The sequence below is a fragment of the Phaenicophaeus curvirostris genome, unplaced genomic scaffold (genome assembly GCF_032191515.1).
Source record: "Phaenicophaeus curvirostris isolate KB17595 unplaced genomic scaffold, BPBGC_Pcur_1.0 scaffold_213, whole genome shotgun sequence".
NCBI classification, from domain to species: domain Eukaryota; kingdom Metazoa; phylum Chordata; class Aves; order Cuculiformes; family Cuculidae; genus Phaenicophaeus; species Phaenicophaeus curvirostris.
This window is the reverse complement of record NW_027206828.1, coordinates 166869-185497: the sequence shown is the minus strand read 5'-3', so window position 1 is coordinate 185497 and position 18629 is coordinate 166869. Positions and strand designations below refer to the sequence as shown.

The 18629-nt window shown below is 62.6% G+C and overlaps 1 protein-coding gene across 7 annotated transcripts; it reads right to left on the bottom strand.

Moving 5' to 3' along the window:
- Positions 1-5770: 5770 nt before the first annotated feature.
- On the bottom strand, positions 5771-17050 carry EPO (erythropoietin). Of its 7 annotated transcripts, none has more exons than XM_069882579.1 (7): positions 16372-17050; positions 16085-16300; positions 15653-15868; positions 11530-11654; positions 9838-9924; positions 7329-7493; positions 5771-6205 (listed from the first exon to the last, which is right to left on the bottom strand). In XM_069882579.1, exons 1-7 carry the CDS (start codon positions 16847-16849, stop codon positions 6080-6082), a joined length of 1413 nt encoding a protein of 470 aa, XP_069738680.1. In that variant the 5' UTR covers positions 16850-17050; the 3' UTR covers positions 5771-6079. The 7 variants fall into 7 exon arrangements, with proteins under 7 accessions (XP_069738680.1, XP_069738679.1, XP_069738678.1 ...); XM_069882578.1 differs by having other exon boundaries at positions 15653-16300; positions 16372-16587; positions 16660-17050; XM_069882577.1 differs by having other exon boundaries at positions 15653-16300.
- Between the last annotated feature and the right edge of the window lie 1579 nt (positions 17051-18629).

Here is an 18629-nt window from a genome sequence, read left to right as displayed (position 1 = left end):
GGCCACGCCCCCTTCCTCCAGGGGGGCGGAGCCTCCCGCCTCCGGCACCGCCCCCACCGCCCGGCAGGGGGCGTGGCCAAGGGCGGCCACCAGCAGCCCTGGGGGCGGGGCCGGGGGTCAGGGGGCGGGGCCAAGGGAACGGGGGCGGGGCCAGCGTGAGGGGGCGGGGCTTAAGGGGGTAACTGGGAAACTGGGGAAGGGGGTAACTGGGGTAACTGGGGTAACTGGGAAAGGGGTAACTGGGGTAACTGGGGAAAGGGTGCAAGGGGTAACTGGGGTAACTGGGGTAACTGGGAAACTGGGGTAACTGGGGAAAGGGGTAACTGGGGTAACTGGGGTAAGTGGGAAAGGGGTAACTGGGGTAACTGGGAAACTGGGAAAGGGTGAAAGGGGTAACTGGGGTAACTGGGGTAACTGGGAAACTGGGGAAGGGGTAACTGGGGTAACTGGGAAAGGGGTAACTGGGGTAACTGGGGTAACTGGGAAAGGGGTAACTGGGGTAACTGGGAAACTGGGGAAGGGGTAACTGGGGTAACTGGGGAAAGGGGTAACTGGGGTAACTGGGTAACTGGGAAAGGGGTAACTGGGGTAACTGGGAAACTGGGGAAGGGGTAACTGGGGTAACTGGGGAAAGGGGTAACTGGGGTAACTGGGGTAACTGGGAAAGGGGTAACTGGGGTAACTGGGGTAACTGGGAAACTGGGGAAGGGGTAACTGGGGTAACTGGGGAAAGGGGTAACTGGGGTAACTGGGGTAACTGGGAAAGGGGTAACTGGGGTAACTGGGGTAACTGGGAAACTGGGGAAGGGGTAACTGGGGTAACTGGGGAAAGGGGTAACTGGGGTAACTGGGGTAACTGGGAAAGGGGTAACTGGGGTAACTGGGAAACTGGGGAAGGGGTAACTGGGGTAACTGGGGAAAGGGGTAACTGGGGTAACTGGGAAACTGGGGAAAGGGGTAACTGGGGTAACTGGGAAACTGGGGAAAGGGTGAAAGGGGTAACTGGGGTAACTGGGAAACTGGGGTAACTGGGAAAGGGGTAACTGGGGTAACTGGGGAAAGGGGTAACTGGGGTAACTGGGAAACTGGGGGAAGGGTGAAAGGGGTAACTGGGGTAACTGGGGTAACTGGGGTAACTGGGGAAAGGGGTAACTGGGGAACTGGGGTAACTGGGAAAGGGGTAAATGGGGTAACTGGGGAAAGGGTGAAAGGGGTAACTGGGGTAACTGGGAAAGGGGTAACTGGGGTAACTGGGGAAACTGGGGAAGGGGTAACTGGGGTAACTGGGAAACTGGGGAAGGGGTAACTGGGGTAACTGGGAAACTGGGGAAGGGGTAACTGGGGTAACTGGGAAAGGGTGAAAGGGGTAACTGGGGTAACTGGGAAACTGGGGTAACTGGGAAACTGGGGAAGGGGTAACTGGGGTAACTGGGAAAGGGTGAAAGGGGTAACTGGGGTAACTGGGGTAACTGGGAAACTGGGGAAGGGGTAACTGGGGTAACTGGGGAAGGGGTAACTGGGGTAACTGGGGTAACTGGGGAAGGGGTAACTGGGGTAACTGGGGAAAGGGGTAACTGGGGTAACTGGGGTAACTGGGGAAAGGGTGAAAGGGGTAACTGGGGTAACTGGGAAAGGGGTAACTGGGGTAACTGGGGTAACTGGGGAAAGGGTGAAAGGGGTAACTGGGGTAACTGGGAAACTGGGAAAGGGGTAACTGGGGTAACTGGGGTAACTGGGGAAAGGGTGAAAGGGGTAACTGGGGAAACTGGGGAAGGGGTAACTGAGGTAACTGGGGTAACTGGGAAACTGGGGAAAGGGTGCAAGGGGTAACTGGGGTAACTGGTGCAAGGGGAAACTGGTGCGAGGGGTTACTGGGGTAACTGGGGTAACTGGTGTGAGGCTGGGCTCCTACCGGCCAGGAAGGCGCAGGCCGAGGTCAGCGCGAGGGCCGCGAGGGGGCGGGGCCGGGGGCGGGGCCGGGGCGGGGCCAGAGCAGCCGCACGCCGCCCCCCACCCCCCCCTCCTCCTCGGCCCCCCCGGGGGGGTCCCGGTACCGGGAGTAGGAGACGGAGCCGACCCCCCCTCGCTGGGGGGGGGGGGGGCATTGAGTAGGGGGGGGGTCCCAGAGTCCCATGGGGGGGGGGTTCAGGGGGTTCGGGGGGGGGTCTCAGAGCCCAAGGTCCCATGGGGGGGCTTTTGGGGGGGGGCATGGGGGGGTCCCAGAGCCAAGAGTCCCATGAGGGGGGCATGGAGGGGGCTTTGGGGGGGGTGGGGGGGTTCCCAGGGCCAAGAGTCCCATGGGGGGGGCATGGAGGGGGCTTTGGGGGGGGTGGGGGGGTCCCAGAGCCCAGGATCCCATGGTGGGGGGGGGGGGTTCAGGGGGTTTTGGGGCGTCTCAGAACCCAGGGTCCCATGGGGGGGGCTTTGGGGGGGGGTCCCAGAGCCAAGAGTCCTATGGGGGGGGGCATGGAGGGGGCTTTGGGGGGGTAGGGGGGGGTCCCAGAGCCAAGAGTCCCATGGGGGGGGGCATGGAGGGGGCTTTGGGGGGGGTGGGGGGGTCCCAGAGCCCAGGATCCCATGGTTGGGGGGGGTCAGGGGGTTTTGGGGGGTCTCAGAACCCAGGGTCCCATGGGGGGGCTTTTGGGGGGGGTCCCAGAGCCAAGAGTCCTATGGGGGGGGCGTGGAGGGGCTTTGGGGGGGGTAGGGGGGGGGGTCCCAGAGCCAAGAGTCCCACGGGGGGGGCATGGAGGGGGCTTTGGGGGGGGTAGGGGGGGGTCCCAGAGCCAAGAGTCCCACGGGGGGGGCATGGAGGGGGCTTTGGGGGGGTCCCAGAGACAAAAGTCCAATGGGGGGGGCATGGAGGGGGCTTGGGGGGGTGGGGGGGGTCCCAGAGCCAAGAGTCCCATGGGGGGGGCATGGAGGGGGCTTTTGGGGGGGTTCAGGGGGAGAGGGGGGGGTCCCAGAGCCCAATTATCCCATGGGGGGGGCTTTGGGGGGGCTTTTGGGGGGGTTCAGGGGGAGAGGGGGGGGGTCCCAGAGCCCAAGGGTCCCATGGGGGGGATCCCCTGAGGAGGGGGAGGGTCCCACAGTCCCCTTTTTTTTTGGGGGGGGTCTTGTGTCCCCTTTTTTTGAGGGGGGGGGGCCTTACCCGTCCACAGAAGAGGCGCCTCAGGGTCTCCATGGCAACCAGCTCCTTAGGGAGGGGGGAAAGTTTGGTGGGGGGGGTTGCCTGGGGGGGGGGGGGTCCTGGGGGTCCCAAGTGCCCCTGCACCCCCCCCGAACCCCCCCCGAACCCCTCGCCCACTCGGTGCCCCCCCAGACCCCCAAACTGGGTCAGGGACCCCCCCAAACTGGATCAGGGACCCCCCCAGCCCCCCAAACTAGGTCAGAGACCCCCCTTAAACTGGATCAGGGACCCCCCTAAACTGGATCAGGGACCCCCCTTAAACTGGATCAGGGACTCCCCCAGCACCCCAAACTGGGTCAGGGACACCCCCAGACCCCCAAACTGGGTTAAGGACCCCCCCAAACTGGATCAGGGACCCCCCTAAAGTGGATCAGGGACCCCCCCCAGCCCCCCAAACTGGATCAGGGACCCCCCTAAAGTGGATCAGGGACCCCCCTAAAGTGGATCAGGGAACCCCCAACCCCCCAAACTGGATCAGGGGCACACCCAGCCCCCCAAACTGGATCAAGGACCCCCCCAAACTGGATCAGGGACCCCCCCCCAACCCCCTCAAACTGGATCAGGGACACCCCCAGCCCCCCAAACTGGGTTAAGGACCCCCCAAAACTGGATCAGGGACCCCCCCAACCCCCTCAAACTGGATCAGGGACACCCCCAGCCCCCCAAACTGGATCAGGGACCCCCCTAAAGTGGATCAGGGACCCCCCCAGCCCCCCCCAAACTGGACCGGGGACCCCTCAAGACCCCCAGATCAGATCAGGGACCCCCCCAGACCCTCTCGACCCCGCCCCAAACCCCTCCAACCCCCCCCCCCGACCCCGCTCACCCCTCGCCCGCTGGGACCCGCTCGGCCCCGCCCCTCCCGAGGCGCGAAAAGGGGGCGTGGCCAAGCCGGAATGGGGCGTGGCTAAGCCGGAAGGGGGCGTGGCTTACACACGCCCATTCATATCAATGGGCGCGGTTTCGCGCCAAGGGGGCGTGGCCTGAGAGCCCTTTATGAATGGATAGGGTGGAGTGGGCGTGGCTTAAGAGAAAGGGGGCGTGGCCTATCGGGAGCCCCGCCCCGGCGCCGCTGGGTCTCGCTGCCCCTTATCTGAGCGCGGTCATTGACCCCGGGGGGGGGGGGGGGGGCGCAGCGGGTTTTGGGGGGCTCCCAGGGGGGTTTTGGGGTCCCTGGGGGGGGGGATCAGGGGGTTTTGAGGTCCCCAGTGAAGGTTTGGGGGGCTCTCAGGGTTTTTTGGGGTCCCTGGGAGGGGATCAGAGGGTTTTTGAGGGGTTTTGGGGTCCCCAGGGAGGGTTTGGGGGGGCTCCCAGGGGTTTTTGGGGTCCCTGGGGTGGGTTGATAGGGGTTTTTGAGGGGTCTCAAGGGTTTTGGGGTCCCCAGTGAAGGTTCGGGGGGCTCTCAGGGTTTTTTGGGGTCCCTGGGGGGGGATCAGGGGGTTTTTGAGGGGTTTTGGGGTCCCCAGGGAAGGTTTTGGGGGGCTCCCAGGGGTTTTGGGGGTCCCTGGGGTGGGTTGACAAGGGTTTTTGAGGGGTCTCAAGGGTTTTGGGGCCCCCAGGGAAGGTTTGGGGGGCTCACAGGGGTTTTTGGTGTCCCTGGGGGGGGGGGATCGGGGTTTTTGAGGGGTTTTGGGGTCCCCAGGGAGGGTTTTGGGGGGCTCCCAGGGGTTTTTGGGGTCCCTGGGGTGGGTTGATAGGGGTTTTTGAGGGGTCTCAAGGGTTTTGGGGTCCCCAGTGAAGGTTCGGGGGGCTCTCAGGGTTTTTTGGGGTCCCTGGGGGGGGGATCAGAGGGTTTTTGAGGGGTTTTGGGGTCCCCAGGGAGGGTTTTGGGGGGCTCCCAGGGGTTTTTGGGGTCCCTGGGGGGGGATCAGGGGGTTTTTGAGGGGTTTAGGGGTCCCCAGGGAGGGTTTGGGGGGCTCTCAGGGGTTTTTGGGGTCCCTGGGGGGGGATCAGAGGGTTTTTGAGGGGTTTTGGGGTCCCCAGGGAGGGTTTTGGGGGGCTCCCAGGGGTTTTTGAGGTCCCTGGGGGGGGATCAGGGGGTTTTTGAGGGGTTTAGGGGTCCCCAGGGAGGGTTTGGGGGGCTCTCAGGGTTTTTTGGGGTCTCTGGGGGAGGGATCAGGGGGTTTTGAGGGGTTTAGGGGTCCCCAGGGAGGGTTTGGGGGGCTCTCAGGGTTTTTTGGGGTCCCTGCGGGGAGATGAGGGTTTTGTTGAGGGGTTTTGGGGTCCCCAGGGAGGGTTTTGGGGGGCTCCCAGGGGTTTTGGGGGTCCCTGGGGTGGGTTGACAAGAGTTTTTGAGGGGTCTCAAGGGTTTTGGGGCCCCCAGGGAAGGTTTTGGGGGGCTCCCAGGGGTTTTTTTGGGGTCCCTGGTGTGGGTTGATAGGGGTTTTTGAGGGGTCTCAAGGGTTTTGGGGTCCCCAGTGAAGGTTCGGGGGGCTCTCAGGGTTTTTTGGGGCCCCCAGGGAGAGTTTTTGGGGTGTCTCAGGGTTTTTTTGGGGTCCTTGAGGGGGGGGGGGATGAGGGATTTGGGGGTGTTGATAAGGATGGAGATAAACCCACAGCTCTGATAAATACATTCATGTTTATATTAAGTTATGGGGGGGGGGAGGGATTAATTGGGGGGGGGGGGGGCTCCTGGGTCTCCCCTGAGTGACAGCTGTCAGTCAGTTAATTAATCAATCAATTAATTAATCAATCAATTAATTAACCAATCAATTAATTAACGAACCCATCGCTGATTGACAGCTGCCCATCACCTGCCGGGTCGCGTCCAACGCGCCGGGGGGGAGAAACCACAGAGTTTTTTTGGGGTTGTTTTTTTTTGGGGGGGGGGGGTGTGGATCAGGTTTTGGGGGGCTGAGGGGGTTTTGGGGTGATGGGGGGGGGGGGAAAAATTCATCGTCCGCAGGCCTCGGCCACGAAAAGTCGCACTTTGCCCCGTAAGAAGCTGCTTTGGACCCCCAGAAGCCTCGAAAGGGTCTGGACCCGCAGCCGGGGGGGGCGCTCGGTGCTGGGAGGGGGCTGGAAAAAAAAAAGGGGGGGGGCAGGGGGGTCAAGGATACCCCCAGCACCCCCATTTCTAGCCCCCATTCACCACCCCCCCCCAATCCCACCCTCCCCCTCCAGGACCCCCCCCCCATAATCCATCGCACCATGAAGTCCATTGCCCCCCCCATTTCCCTGATTCCCCCCACCCCGAACCCCCCTTTCTCCCCAATGAACCCCAATCCCTCCCCCGAACCCCATTGCCTCCCCCCCCCCCCCCCCAACCAGGACCCATACTGGGTCAGGGCCCCCCCATACTGGGTCAGGGCCCCCTATACTGGATCAGGACCCCCCCATACTGGGTCGGGCCCCCCCCATACTGGGTCAGGATCCCCCCCATACTGGGTCAGGGTCCCCCATACTGGGTCAGGCCCCCCTATACTGGATCAGGATCCCCCCATACTGGATCAAGCCCCCCCATACTGGGTCAGGGCTCCCCTATACTGAGTCAGGGTCCCCCCTATACTGGGTCAGGGCCCCCTATACTGGGTCAGGCCCCTCTATACTGGGTCAGGGCCCCCTATACTGGATCAGGGCCCCCCCATACTGGTGTCAGCACCCCCATACTGGAGCGGGAACCCCTCCAGCACCCCCCCCATACTGGGTCAGGGCCCCCTATACTGGATCAGACCCCCCCCATACTGGGTCAGGGCACCCTATACTGGATCAGACCCCCCCTCATAATGGGTCAGGGCCCACTATACTGGGTCAGGGCCCCCCCATACTGGGTCAGGCCCCCCTATACTGGATCAGACCCCCCCCCATAATGGGTCAGGGCCCCTTATACTGGTTCAGGCCCCCCCCATACTGGGTCAGGGCCCCCTATACTGGGTCAGAGCCCCCCATACTGGATCAGACGCCCCCCCATAATGGGTCAGGGCCCCCCTATACTGGGTCAGGGCCCCCCCATACTGGGTCAGGCCCCCCTATACTGGATCAGACCCCCCCCCATAATGGGTCAGGCCCCCCCCATACTGGGTCAGGCCCCCTTATACTGGATCAGACCCCCCCTCATACTGGGTCAGGGCCCACTATACTGGGTCAGGGCCCCCCGATACTGGGTGGGGAACCCCTCCAGCCCCCCCATAGTGGTCAGTACCGGGGCCGGGACCCCTCGGAGGAGGCTGGCGAGGCTGCGGGCGGTGCTGTAGGCGCGATCGAGCGTGGGGCGCAGCTGGGGGTCCGGCAGCAGCTCCTGCGCCCGCAGGACGGCGGCCACCAACACCGCCTGGCCCCCCCGCACCTCCTGCGCCCACGCTCCCGCCTGCGGGACGGGGGGTCACGGCCGTCACGGGGGGGGGGGGGCAAGGCCCCATTTCCCCCCCATCTTGCTTTATTTCCCTCTCTTTTGCCCCATTTCCCCCTCATTTCCTCTCATTTTTCCCTACTTCCCTTTCTTTTGCCCCATTTCCCCCTCAATTCCCCCTTATTTCCTCCTCATTTCCCCCTCATTCCCCCTTATTTCCTCTTAATTTCCCCCTTATTTCCCCCTCATTTCCCGTTTTTCCCAATTCCCCCCCTTTTTCCCAATTTCCCTCGCTTTTGCCCTGTTTCCCCTTCATTTCCCCCTCATTTCCCTCCATTTCCCCCGTTTTTCTGATTTTTCCCCATTTCCCTCTCTTTTGCCCTGTTCCTCCTCATTTCCCCCTCATTTCCCTCACATTTCCCCCCTTTAGCCCCGTTTTCCCCATTTCCCTCCCATTTTCCCCATTTTCTCACCGTTTTTTACCCTGTTTCACCCCTTTTTATCCCATTTCCCCCATTTTCCCTCACATTCTGCCTCATTCCCCCCATTTTTCCCCGTTTCTCCCCATTTTCCCTCATTTTTCCCCATTTTACCATTTTCCCTCCCATTTTCCCCATTTTCTCTCCATTTTTACCCCATTTGCCCTCGTTTTTCCCCATTTCTCCCTGTTTTCCCTCCCATTTTCTCCATTTTCCCCATTTCCCCCCATTTTCTCGCACATTTTGCCCCATTCCCCCATTTTTCTGCATTTCCCCCCATTTTTCCCCATTTTCTCCCATTTTGCCCATTTTCCCTCCCATTTTCCCCATTTTCTCCCCGCTTTTTACCCCATTTCACCCCTTTTTACCCAATTTCCCCATTTCCCCTCACATTTTTCCCCATTCCCCCCATTTTTCCCCATTTCCCCCATTTTTCCCGTTTCCCCTCCCATTTCCCTCATTTTTCCCCAATTCCCCCCATTTTCCCTCCCATTTCTCCCATTTTCTCCCTGTTTTTACCCCATTTGCCCCGTTTTTCCCCATTTTCCCTCCCATTTTTCCCATTTCCCCCCGTTTTCCCGCACATTTTCCCCATTTTCTCTCCATTTTTACCCCATTTGCCCTCGTTTTTCCCAATTTCTCCCCATTTTCCCTCCAATTTTCTCCATTTTCCCTCACATTTTGCCCCATTCCCCCCATTTTTTCCACATTTTCCCCCATTTTTCCGCATTTCCCCCCATTTTACCCATTTTCCCTCCCATTTTTCCCTGGTTTTTACCCTATTTCACCCCTTTTTACCCCATTTTCATTCACATTTTTCCCCATTCCCCCCATTTTCCCCATTTTCCCTCCCATTTTCCCCCTGGTTTTTACCCCGTTTCCCCCCATTTCCCCTCAAATTTCACCCCATTCCCCCCATTTCTCCCCATTTTCCCCACTTTCTCCACATTTTTTACCCCATTCCCCCCATTTTACCCCATTTCCCCCATTTTTTACCCCATTTGCCCCCATTTTCCTTATTTCCCCCCATTTTCCCTCCCATCTTTCCCATTTTCCCTCACATTTCACCCCATTCCCCCCATTTTCCCCATTTTTTCCCCATTTTCCCCTTGGTTTTTACCCCATTTCCCCCCATTCCCCTCAAATTTCACCCCATTCCCCCCATTTCTCCCCCTTTTCCCTCCCATTTTCCCCATTTTCTCCCCATTTTTTACCCCATTCCCCCCATTTCCCCCCATTTTCCCTCCCATTTTCCCCATTTTTTACCCCATTTGCCCCCATTTTTTCCCAGTTCTCCCCATTTTCCCCATTTTCCCTCCCATTTTTCCCCATTTTCCCTCACATTTTGCCCCATTCCCCCCATTTTTCCCCCTTCCCCCCATTTTCCCTCCCATTTTCCCTCATTTTTCCCCATTTTCCCCATTTTCTCGCTGGTTTTCACCCCATTTTCCCCATTTTCCTCATTTTCCCCATTTTTTACCCCATTTGCCCTCATTTTTCCCCACTTCTCCCCATTTTCCCTCCCATTTTTCCCCATTTTCCCTCCCATCTTTCCCCATTTCCCCCATTTTCCCCCATTTTTCCCCATTTCCCCCCCATTTTACCATTTCCCCCCCATTTTCCCCATTTCCTCCCCGTTTTTTACCCCATTTCACCCCTTTTTTCCCCCATTTCCCCCCCTTTTTTCCCCATTTTCCCCCATTTTGTCCATTTTCCCGCCATTTTTCCCCCCTTTCCGCCATTTTCCCCATTTTCCCGCCATTTTCCCCCATTCTCCCCCATTTTGCCCCGTTTCCCCCCCCCTTTTCCCCGTTTTTTTCCCGTTTTTCCCCGTTTTTTCCCGTTTTTTTCCCGTTTTTCCCCGTTTTTCCCGGTTTTCTCGCCTCGGTTCCCCTCCAGGTATTGAAGTTGACGCCGGGGTCGGGCACGGACACCGCCTCAGGGAGGTCACAGGGGGGGCCACAACCGGCCTGGGGGGGGGGGGGGTGGGGACACGCGGTGCTGTCACCCCCCCTTCGTCCCCCCGTGTCCCTTAACCCCCCCCCCTTGGTGTCCCCAAGCCCCCCTGGTGTCCCTTAACCCTCCCTCGGTGGCCCTGTGTCCCCCCCCCAGTGTCCCCAACCCCCCCCGTCAAGGGTCCCTGTCCCCCCCCAGTGTCCCCAAGCCCCCCTGGTGTCCCTTAACCCTCCCTCGGTGTCCCTGTGCCCCCCCCAGTGTCCCCAAGCCCCCCCCAAGATGTCCCTGTCCCCCCCCAGTGTCCCCAAGCCCCCCCACAAGGTGTCCCTGTCCCCCCCCAGTGTCCCCAAGCCCCCCCCAAGGTGTCCCTGTCCCCCCCCAGTGTCCCCAAGCCCCCCCAGTGTCCCTTAACCCACTCAAAGTGTCCCTGTGCCCCCCCCAGTGACCCCAGCCCCCTCCCAGTGTCCCCAAGCCCCCCAGGGTCCCTTAACTGCCCCCAAGGCTCCCTGTCCCCCCCAGTGTCCCCAAGCCCCCCTAGTGTCCCTTAACCCTCCCTCGGTGTCCCTGTGTCCACCCCCCAGTGTCCCCAACCCCCCCCTCAAGGGTCCCTGTCCCTCCCCAGTGTCCCCAAGCCCCCCCCCAAAGGTCCCTGTCCCCCCTCAGTGTCCCCAAGCCCCCCCCAAAGGTCCCTGTAGCCCCCAGTGTCCCCAAGCCCCCCCCACAAGGTGTCCCTGTCCCCCCCCAGTGTCCCTTAACCCACTCAAAGTGTCCCTGTGCCCCCCCCAGTGACCCCAGCCCCCCCCCAGGTGTCCCAGTGTCCTCCCCCCCCAGTGTCCCCAAGCCCCCCCAGGGTCCCTTAACTGCCCCCAAGGCTCCCTGTCCTCCCCCAGTGTCCCCAAGACCCCCCCTCGATGTCCCTCTCCCCCCCCCCCCATATCCCCAAGCCCCCTCAGTGTCCCTTAACCCCTCCAAGGTGTCCCTGTGCCCCCCCCAATGTCCCCAAGCCCCCCACCATGTCCCCAAGCCCCCACCCCCATTGTTCCTTAACCCCCTCCAAGGTGTCCCTGTCCCTCCTCAATGTCCCTGTTCCCTCCCCCAGTGTCCCCAAGCCCCCCCCAAGGTGTCCCTGTCCTTCCCTCAGTGTCCCCAAGCCCCGCCCAGTGTCCCTCTCCCCCCCCCCATGTCCCCAAGCCCCCTCAGTGTCCCTTAACCCCCCCCCCATTGTCCCTTAACCCCTCCAAGGTGTCCCTGTGCCCCCCCCAATGTCCCCAAGCCCCCCCCCGGTGTCCCTTAACCCCTCCAAGGTGTCCCTGTCCCTCCTCAATGTCCCTGTTCCCCCCCCCCCAGTGTCCCCAAGCCCCCCCCCAAGGTGTCCCTGTCCTTCCCTCAGTGTCCCCAAGCCTCCCCAGTGTCCCTTAACCCCCCCCTTGGTGTCCCTCTCCCCCCCCCTCCATGTCCCCAAGCCCCCTCAGTGTCCCTTAACCCCCTCAAGGTGTCCTTGTCCCCCCCTCAATGTCCCTTAACCCCGCCCCGGTGTCCCTTAACCCCCTCCAAGGTGTCCCTGTGCCCCCCCCAGTGTCCCCAAGCCCCCCCCCAGTGTCCCTGTCCCCCCCCCTCACCAGCCCCCTCTCGGCGTCTCGGGCCTCCAGGATGAATCTCTCCATCACGCGGGGGTCGCAGAGCAAGGGGGGGGCCTCGGGGCGCCCCGGGACCCCCAACAGCAGCAGCAGCAGCGCACACAGCCCTGGGGGGGGGGACATGGGGACATCATGGGGGGGGGGGGCACTGGGACCCCTTTGGGGGGGGATTGGGGACATCTGGGGGGGTTGGGGACATCTGGGGGGGGCACTGGGACCCCTTTTAGGGGGTTTGGGGACATCATGGGGGGGTTGGGGACATCTGGGGGGGCACTGGGACCCTTTGGGGGGGATTGGGGACATCATGGGGGGGTTGGGGACATCTGGGGGGGCACTGGGACCCCTTTTGGGGGGTTGGGGACATCTTGGGGGGGCACTGGGACCCCTTTTAGGGGGTTTGGGGACATCATGGGGGGGTTGGGGACATCTGGGGGGGCACTGGGACCCCTTTGGGGGGGTTTGGGGACATCATGGGGGGGGTTGGGGACATCTGGGGGGGCACTGGGACCCCTTTGGGGGGGTTTGGGGACATCATGGGGGGGGTTGGGGACATCTGGGGGGGCACTGGGACCCCTTTTAGGGGTTTGGGGACATCTGGGGGGGCACTGGGACCCCTTTTGGGGGGGTTGGGGACATCTGGGGGGCACTGGGACCCCTTTTAGGGGGTTTGGGGACATCTGGGGGGGCACTGGGACCCCTTTGGGGGGGGTTGGGGACATCATGGGGGGGTTGGGGACATCTGGGGGGGCACTGGGACCCCTTTTGGGGGGTTGGGGACATCATGGGGGGGTTGGGGACACCTGGGGGGGCACTGGGACCAATGTCCCCCAGGACACCCGCCTCCCCCTCAGCCCCCTGGGTGGCCGCCACCCCCTCAATGTCCCCAACGTCCCCCTGGATGCTCAGGTGTGTCCCCCCCCCAGACCCCCAGGAGCCCCCCACCCCCTCAATGTCCCCATGTCCCCAGTGTCCCCTGGATGCTCAAGTCCCCCCCACCCCCTCAAAGTCCCTGATGTCCCCAATGTCCCCCTGGATGCTCAGGTGTGTCCCCCCCCAGACCCCTAGGAGCCCCCCACCCCCTCAATGTCCCCATGTCCCCAATGTCCCCCTGGATGCTCAGGTGTGTCACCCCCCCCAGACCCCCCAGTGCCCCCCACCCCCCCAATGTCCCCAGTGTCCCCCTGGATGCTCAAGTCCCCCCCACCCCCTCAAAGTCCCTGATGTCCCCAATGTCCCCCTGGATGCTCAGGTGTGTCCCCCCCCCAGACCCCCCAGTGACCCCCATCCCCTCAAAGTCCCCAATGTCCCCAACGTCCCTCTGGATGCTCGAGTCCCCCCAGCCCCCCCGATGCCCCCAGTGCCCCCCACCCCCCCAATGTCCCCAGTGTCCCCCTGGATGCTCGAGTCCCCCCCCACCCCCTCAATGTCCCCAATGTCCCCATGTCCCCAATGTCCCCCTGGATGCTCAGGTGTGTCCCCCCCCCCAGACCCCTAGGAGCCCCCCACCCCCTCAATGTCCCCAACGTCCCCCTGGATGCTCGAGTCCCCCCAGCCCCCCCAATGCCCCCAGTGCCCCCCACCCCCTCAATGTCCCCAACGTCCCCCTGGATGCTCAGGTGTGTCCCCCCCCCAGACCCCTCAGTGCCCCCCACCCCTCTGATGTCCCCATGTCCCCAATGTTCCCCTGGATGCTCAGGTGCCCCCCTCCCCCTCAATGTCCCCAATGCCCCCCTGGATACCTGCCCCCCCCAGACCCCTAGGAGCCCCCCACCCCCTCAATGTCCCCATGTCCCCAGTGTCCCCCTGGATGCTCAAGTCCCCCCCACCCCCTCAAAGTCCCTGATGTCCCCAATGTCCCCCTGGATGCTCAGGTGTGTCCCCCCCCCAGACCCCCCAGAGCCCCCCACCCCCTCAATGTCCCCAATGTCCCCCTGGATGCTCAGGTGTGTCCCCCCCCCAGACCCCCCAGAGCCCCCCACCCCCTCAATGTCCCCAATGTCCCCAACGTCCCCCCTGGATGCTCAGGTGTGTCCCCCCCCCAGACCCCTCAGTGTCCCCCACCCCTCTGATGTCCCCAACGTCCCCCTTGGATGCTCGAGCCCCCCCCCCTCCCCAAACCCCCAGACCCCTGGGTCCCCCCCCAACTCACCCGCCGCCCCCATCGCCGGCTGCTCATGGCCCGGGGGGGGTCCCTGGGTGTCCCCGTCACCGCGCGCGTGTCCCCCCCCCCCGTGTCACCGCGTGTCCCCCCCCAGGTCTCGCTCCCGGTTAATGTTTGATCCCAGGGGCCGGAAAGGGCCCTTTGGAGAAGGAGGAGGGGGGGGGGGGGTTCCCATCGTGTCTGTGTGTCCCCCCCCCCCCCCAACCCCTCCCCGGTGTCCCCAAGGTTCGGCCACCGCACGTCGACCTCTGGCCAGCGGCCACCAAGGGCCCCGGCCGAGGCGCCGCGATGGCGGGACAGACGGACACACGGACGTGGGGACGAGGACGCCGGCACGGGGGGGACCGGGATGGACAGGGGGCCACGGGGACGTGGGGACGTGGGGACAGACAGACACGGGGACGTGGGGACAGACAGACACGGGGATGGGGACATGGAGACACAAGGATGGGGACAGGGATGGGGATATGGGGACAGACGGACATGGGGACATGGGGACAGACAGACATGGGGATGGGGATATGGGGACATGGGGACATGAGGACACACGGACATGGGGACGGGGATGCCGGCACAGGGACTGGGATGGAGATGGGGCCACGGGGATGGGGACATGGGGACAGACAGACATGGGGACATGGGGACATGACTGGAGAAAGGGATGGGGACATGGGGACATGGGGATGGGGATATGGGGATATGGGGACATGAGGACACACGGACATGGGGACGGGGACCAGGATGGAGATGGGGCCACGGGGACATGGGGACGTGGGGACAGACGGACACGGGGACATGGAGACATGAGGATGGGGACAGGGATGGGGATATGGGGACAGACGGACATGGGGACATGACTGGAGAGAGGGATGGGGACATGGGGATATGGGGACAGATGGACATGGCGATGGGGACCAGGATGGAGATGGGGCCACGGGGATGGGGCATGGGGACAGACAGACATGGGGACATGGGGACATGACTGGAGAGAGGGATGGGGACATGGGGACATGGGGATGGGGACAGGGATGGGGATATGGGGACAGATGGACGTGGGGACATGGGGATGTGACTTGAGACAGGGATGGGGACATAGGGACATGGGGATATGGGGACAGACAGACATGGGGACAGATGGACGTGGGGACAGGGACATGGAGACATGAGGATGGGGGAATGGAGACATGGGGACATGAGGACAGACGGACGTGGGGATGGGGACTGGGATGGGGGGACAGGGATGGGGACATGGGGACAGGGACTGGGATGGAGGGGGACATGGGGACATGGGGACACGGATGGAGATGGGGACATAGAGACAGGGAGGGGGATGGGGACATGGGGACAGACAGACCTGGGGACATGGGGACATGAATGGAGACAGGGATGGACAGGGACAGGGATGGGGACATGGGGACGTGGGGACATGGGGACACAAGGACATGGGGACAGGGATGGAGGGGGACAGTGGGGTCAGATGGACATGGGGACAGCCAGACGTGGGGACGTGGGGACAGGGGGCTGGGGACGAGGGACCTGGGAGGTGGTGTTGATGGTCGGAAGTGTCCGAACAATGGCTCCGCGTCACCGTCACCGTCACCGCGGTGGCCACCGGCGACGCCGAGGGGGACCCCAGGGTCCCCCCCCGAGCCGTGAGACGGTGACATTTGGATGGGGGGGGAGGTGACATGGCAGGAGGGGGGGACAGGGGACAGGGAGGGGACCCCGGTGGCCCTGCCGGCCCCCTGCCAGGCCGTACGTGCGGCTCGGCACGACCGAGCTCCGGCACCGGCACCCGCGGCGCCAGCCAGGCCAAAGGGCGCGGGGGGGGGGACAGGCGGACGCGCCGGGGGACACGGGGACAGCGGCTCCTCCGGCTCGGCCTCCCCGCCGCCCACGGGCCCCTCGGACACCTGGGAACCATCTCGGATGCTTCGGTCCCACCTGGAGTTGGCGTTTCCACAAGCCAAGTTCCTCTTGGACACCTGGATCCCATCTCGGATGCTTCGGTCCCACCTGGAGTTGGCGTTTCCACAAGCCAAGATCCTCTCGGACACCTGGATCCCATCTCGGATGCTTCGGTCCCACCTGGAGTTGGCGTTTCCACAAGCCAAGTTCCTCTCGGACACCTGGATCCCATCTCGGATGCTTCGGTCCCACCTGGAGTTGGCGTTTCCACAAGCCAAGTTCCTCTCGGACACCTGGGAACCATCTCAGATGCTTCGGTCCCACCTGGATGTGGCGTTTCCACAAGCCAAGATCCTCTCGGACACCTGGATCCCATCTCGGATGCTTCGGTCCCACCTGGAGTTGGCGTTTCCACAAGCCAAGATCCTCTCGGACACCCGGGAACCATCTCGGATGCTTCGGTCCCACCTGGATGTGGCGTTTCCACAAGCCAAGGTTCTCCTGGACACCTGGATCCCATCTCAGATGCTTCAGTCCCACCTGGATGTGGCGTTTCCACAAGCCAAGTTCCTCTCGGACACCTGGATCCCATCTCGGATGCTTCGGTCCCACCTGGATGTGGCGTTTCCACAAGCCAAGTTCCTCTCAGACACCTGGATCCCATCTCAGATGCTTCGGTCCCACCTGGATTTGGCGTTTCCACAAGCCAAGTTCTCCTGGACACCTGGATCCCATCTCGGATGCTTCGGTCCCACCTGGATGTGGCGTTTCCACAAGCCAAGTTCCTCTCGGACACCTGGATCCCATCTCGGATGCTTCGGTCCCACCTGGAGTTGGTGTTTCCACAAGCCAAGTTCCCCTCGGACACCTGGATCCCATCTCGGATGCTTCGGTCCCACCTGGAGTTGGCGTTTCCACAAGCCAAGTTCCCCTCGGACACCTGGATCCCATCTCGGATGCTTCGGTCCCACCTGGATGTGGCGTTTCCACAAGCCAAGTTCCTCTCGGACACCTGGGAACCATCTCAGATGCTTCAGTTCCACCTGGATTTGGTGTTTCCACAAGCCAAGGTTCTCCTGGACACCTGGATCCCATCTCGGATGCTTCAGTTCCACCTGGACATCTAGGATCCCCATGGACACCTTGGGTTCTACCTGGACATCTAGGATCCCCATGGACACTTGGGTCCCACCTGGACACCTTGGTTTCCTCATGGATGTCTCGGAGCCCCATGGACACCTTGGGTTCTACCTGGACACCTTGGGTTCCACCTGGACATCTCGGATCTCCATGGACACCTTGGGATCCACCTGGACCTCTAGGATCCCCATGGACACCTTGGGTTCCTCATGGACCTCTAGGATCCCCACGGACACCTTGGGATCCACCTGGACCTCTAGGATCCCCATGGACACCTTGGATTCCACCTGGACACCTTGGGTTCCTCATGGACATCTCAGATCCCCATGGATGTCTTGGAGCCCCATGGACACCTTGGGATCCACCTGGACATCTAGGATCCCCATGGACACCTTGGGTTCCCCATGGACACAACGTTCCAAGATCCCCGTGGTGCCACCACAACCTCCATGTTTATTGGATCCCCCCATCCCGGAGCCCCCGGGGTGGGGACAGCGAGGGGCTCTGCTTGGTGGCCTCTTGGTGGCCCCAGATCTTGGTGGCCCCGGCTCCGGGTGAGTCTTTGAGACCCCAGATCACTGACGCTCCAGCTCTTGGTGGCCCCGGATCCTCAGGAGCTCCTGGTGGCCTCTTGGTGGCCTCCGACCCGTTGGTGGCTCCGGGTCCTGGTGGCCACAGCTCCGAGGTGACCTCTCGGTCGCCCTCGGTGGCCCAGGACATGAAGGTCCCAAGGCCTCCCAAGTCCGTTTTGCGCTGCCCCCTTGGAGACGAGGGACCTCCACGATGCTCCTCAAAGTCTCAAGAGTCCTTTTTTGGGGGGCTCCCAGGGCCTCGGGGGGACCTTCATCACCCCGAGGTGGCCCCCAAGATCTTGAGGAGCCCCCCCAGGCCCTTCTGATCACCTCGTGGTGCCCTTCAAGACCCTGAGGAACCCCCTGAGACCCTTCTCATCCCCCCGGGATGCCCCCCAAGAACCCCAGGAACCCACCAAGACCTTGAGGAGCCCTCTAAGTGCCCTCTGAGACCCTGAGGAACCGTCCGAGACCCTTCTCATCCCCTTGAGGTGCCCCCCAAGCCCTTGAGGAACCCCCCAAGCCCTTGAGGAAACCCCCCAAGTGCCCTGTGAGACCTTGAAAAGGATCTCAGAGGGTTCCTCAGGGTCTCAGAGGGTTCCTCATCCCCTCGAGGTGCCCCCCAACACCTCTAGGAACCCCCCAAGTGCCCTCTGAGACCCTGAGGAACCCTCTGAGACCCTTCTCACCCCCTCGAGGTGCCCCCCAACACCTCTAGGAACCCTCAAAGTGCCCTCCAAGACTCTGAGGAACCCTCCGAGACCCTGAGGAACCCTCTGAGACCCTTCTCATCCTCTCGAGGTGCCCCCCAACACCTCTAGGAATCCCCCAAGGGCCCTCCGAGACCCTGAGGAACCCTCTGAGACCCTTCTCATCCCCTCGAGGTGCCCCCCAACACCTCTAGGAATCCCCCAAGCCCTTGAGGAAACCCCCCAAGTGCCCTCCGAGACCTTGAAAAGGATCTCAGAGGGTTCCTCAAGGTCTCCGAGGGTTCCTCAGGGTCTCAGAGGGTTCCTCATCACCTCGAGGTGCCCCCCAACGCCTCTAGGAACCCCTCTGAGACCCTGAGGGACCCTCCGAGACCCTGAGGAACCCTCCGAGACCCTTCTCATCCCCTCGAGGTGCCCCCCAAAGCCTCTAGGAACCCCTCTGAGACCCTGAGGAACCCTCCGAGACCCTGAGGAACCCTCCGAGACCCTTCTCATCACCTCGAGGTGCCCCCCAAAGCCTCTAGGAACCCCTCTGAGACCCTGAGGAACCCTCCGAGACCCTGAGGAACCCTCCGAGACCCTTCTCATCCC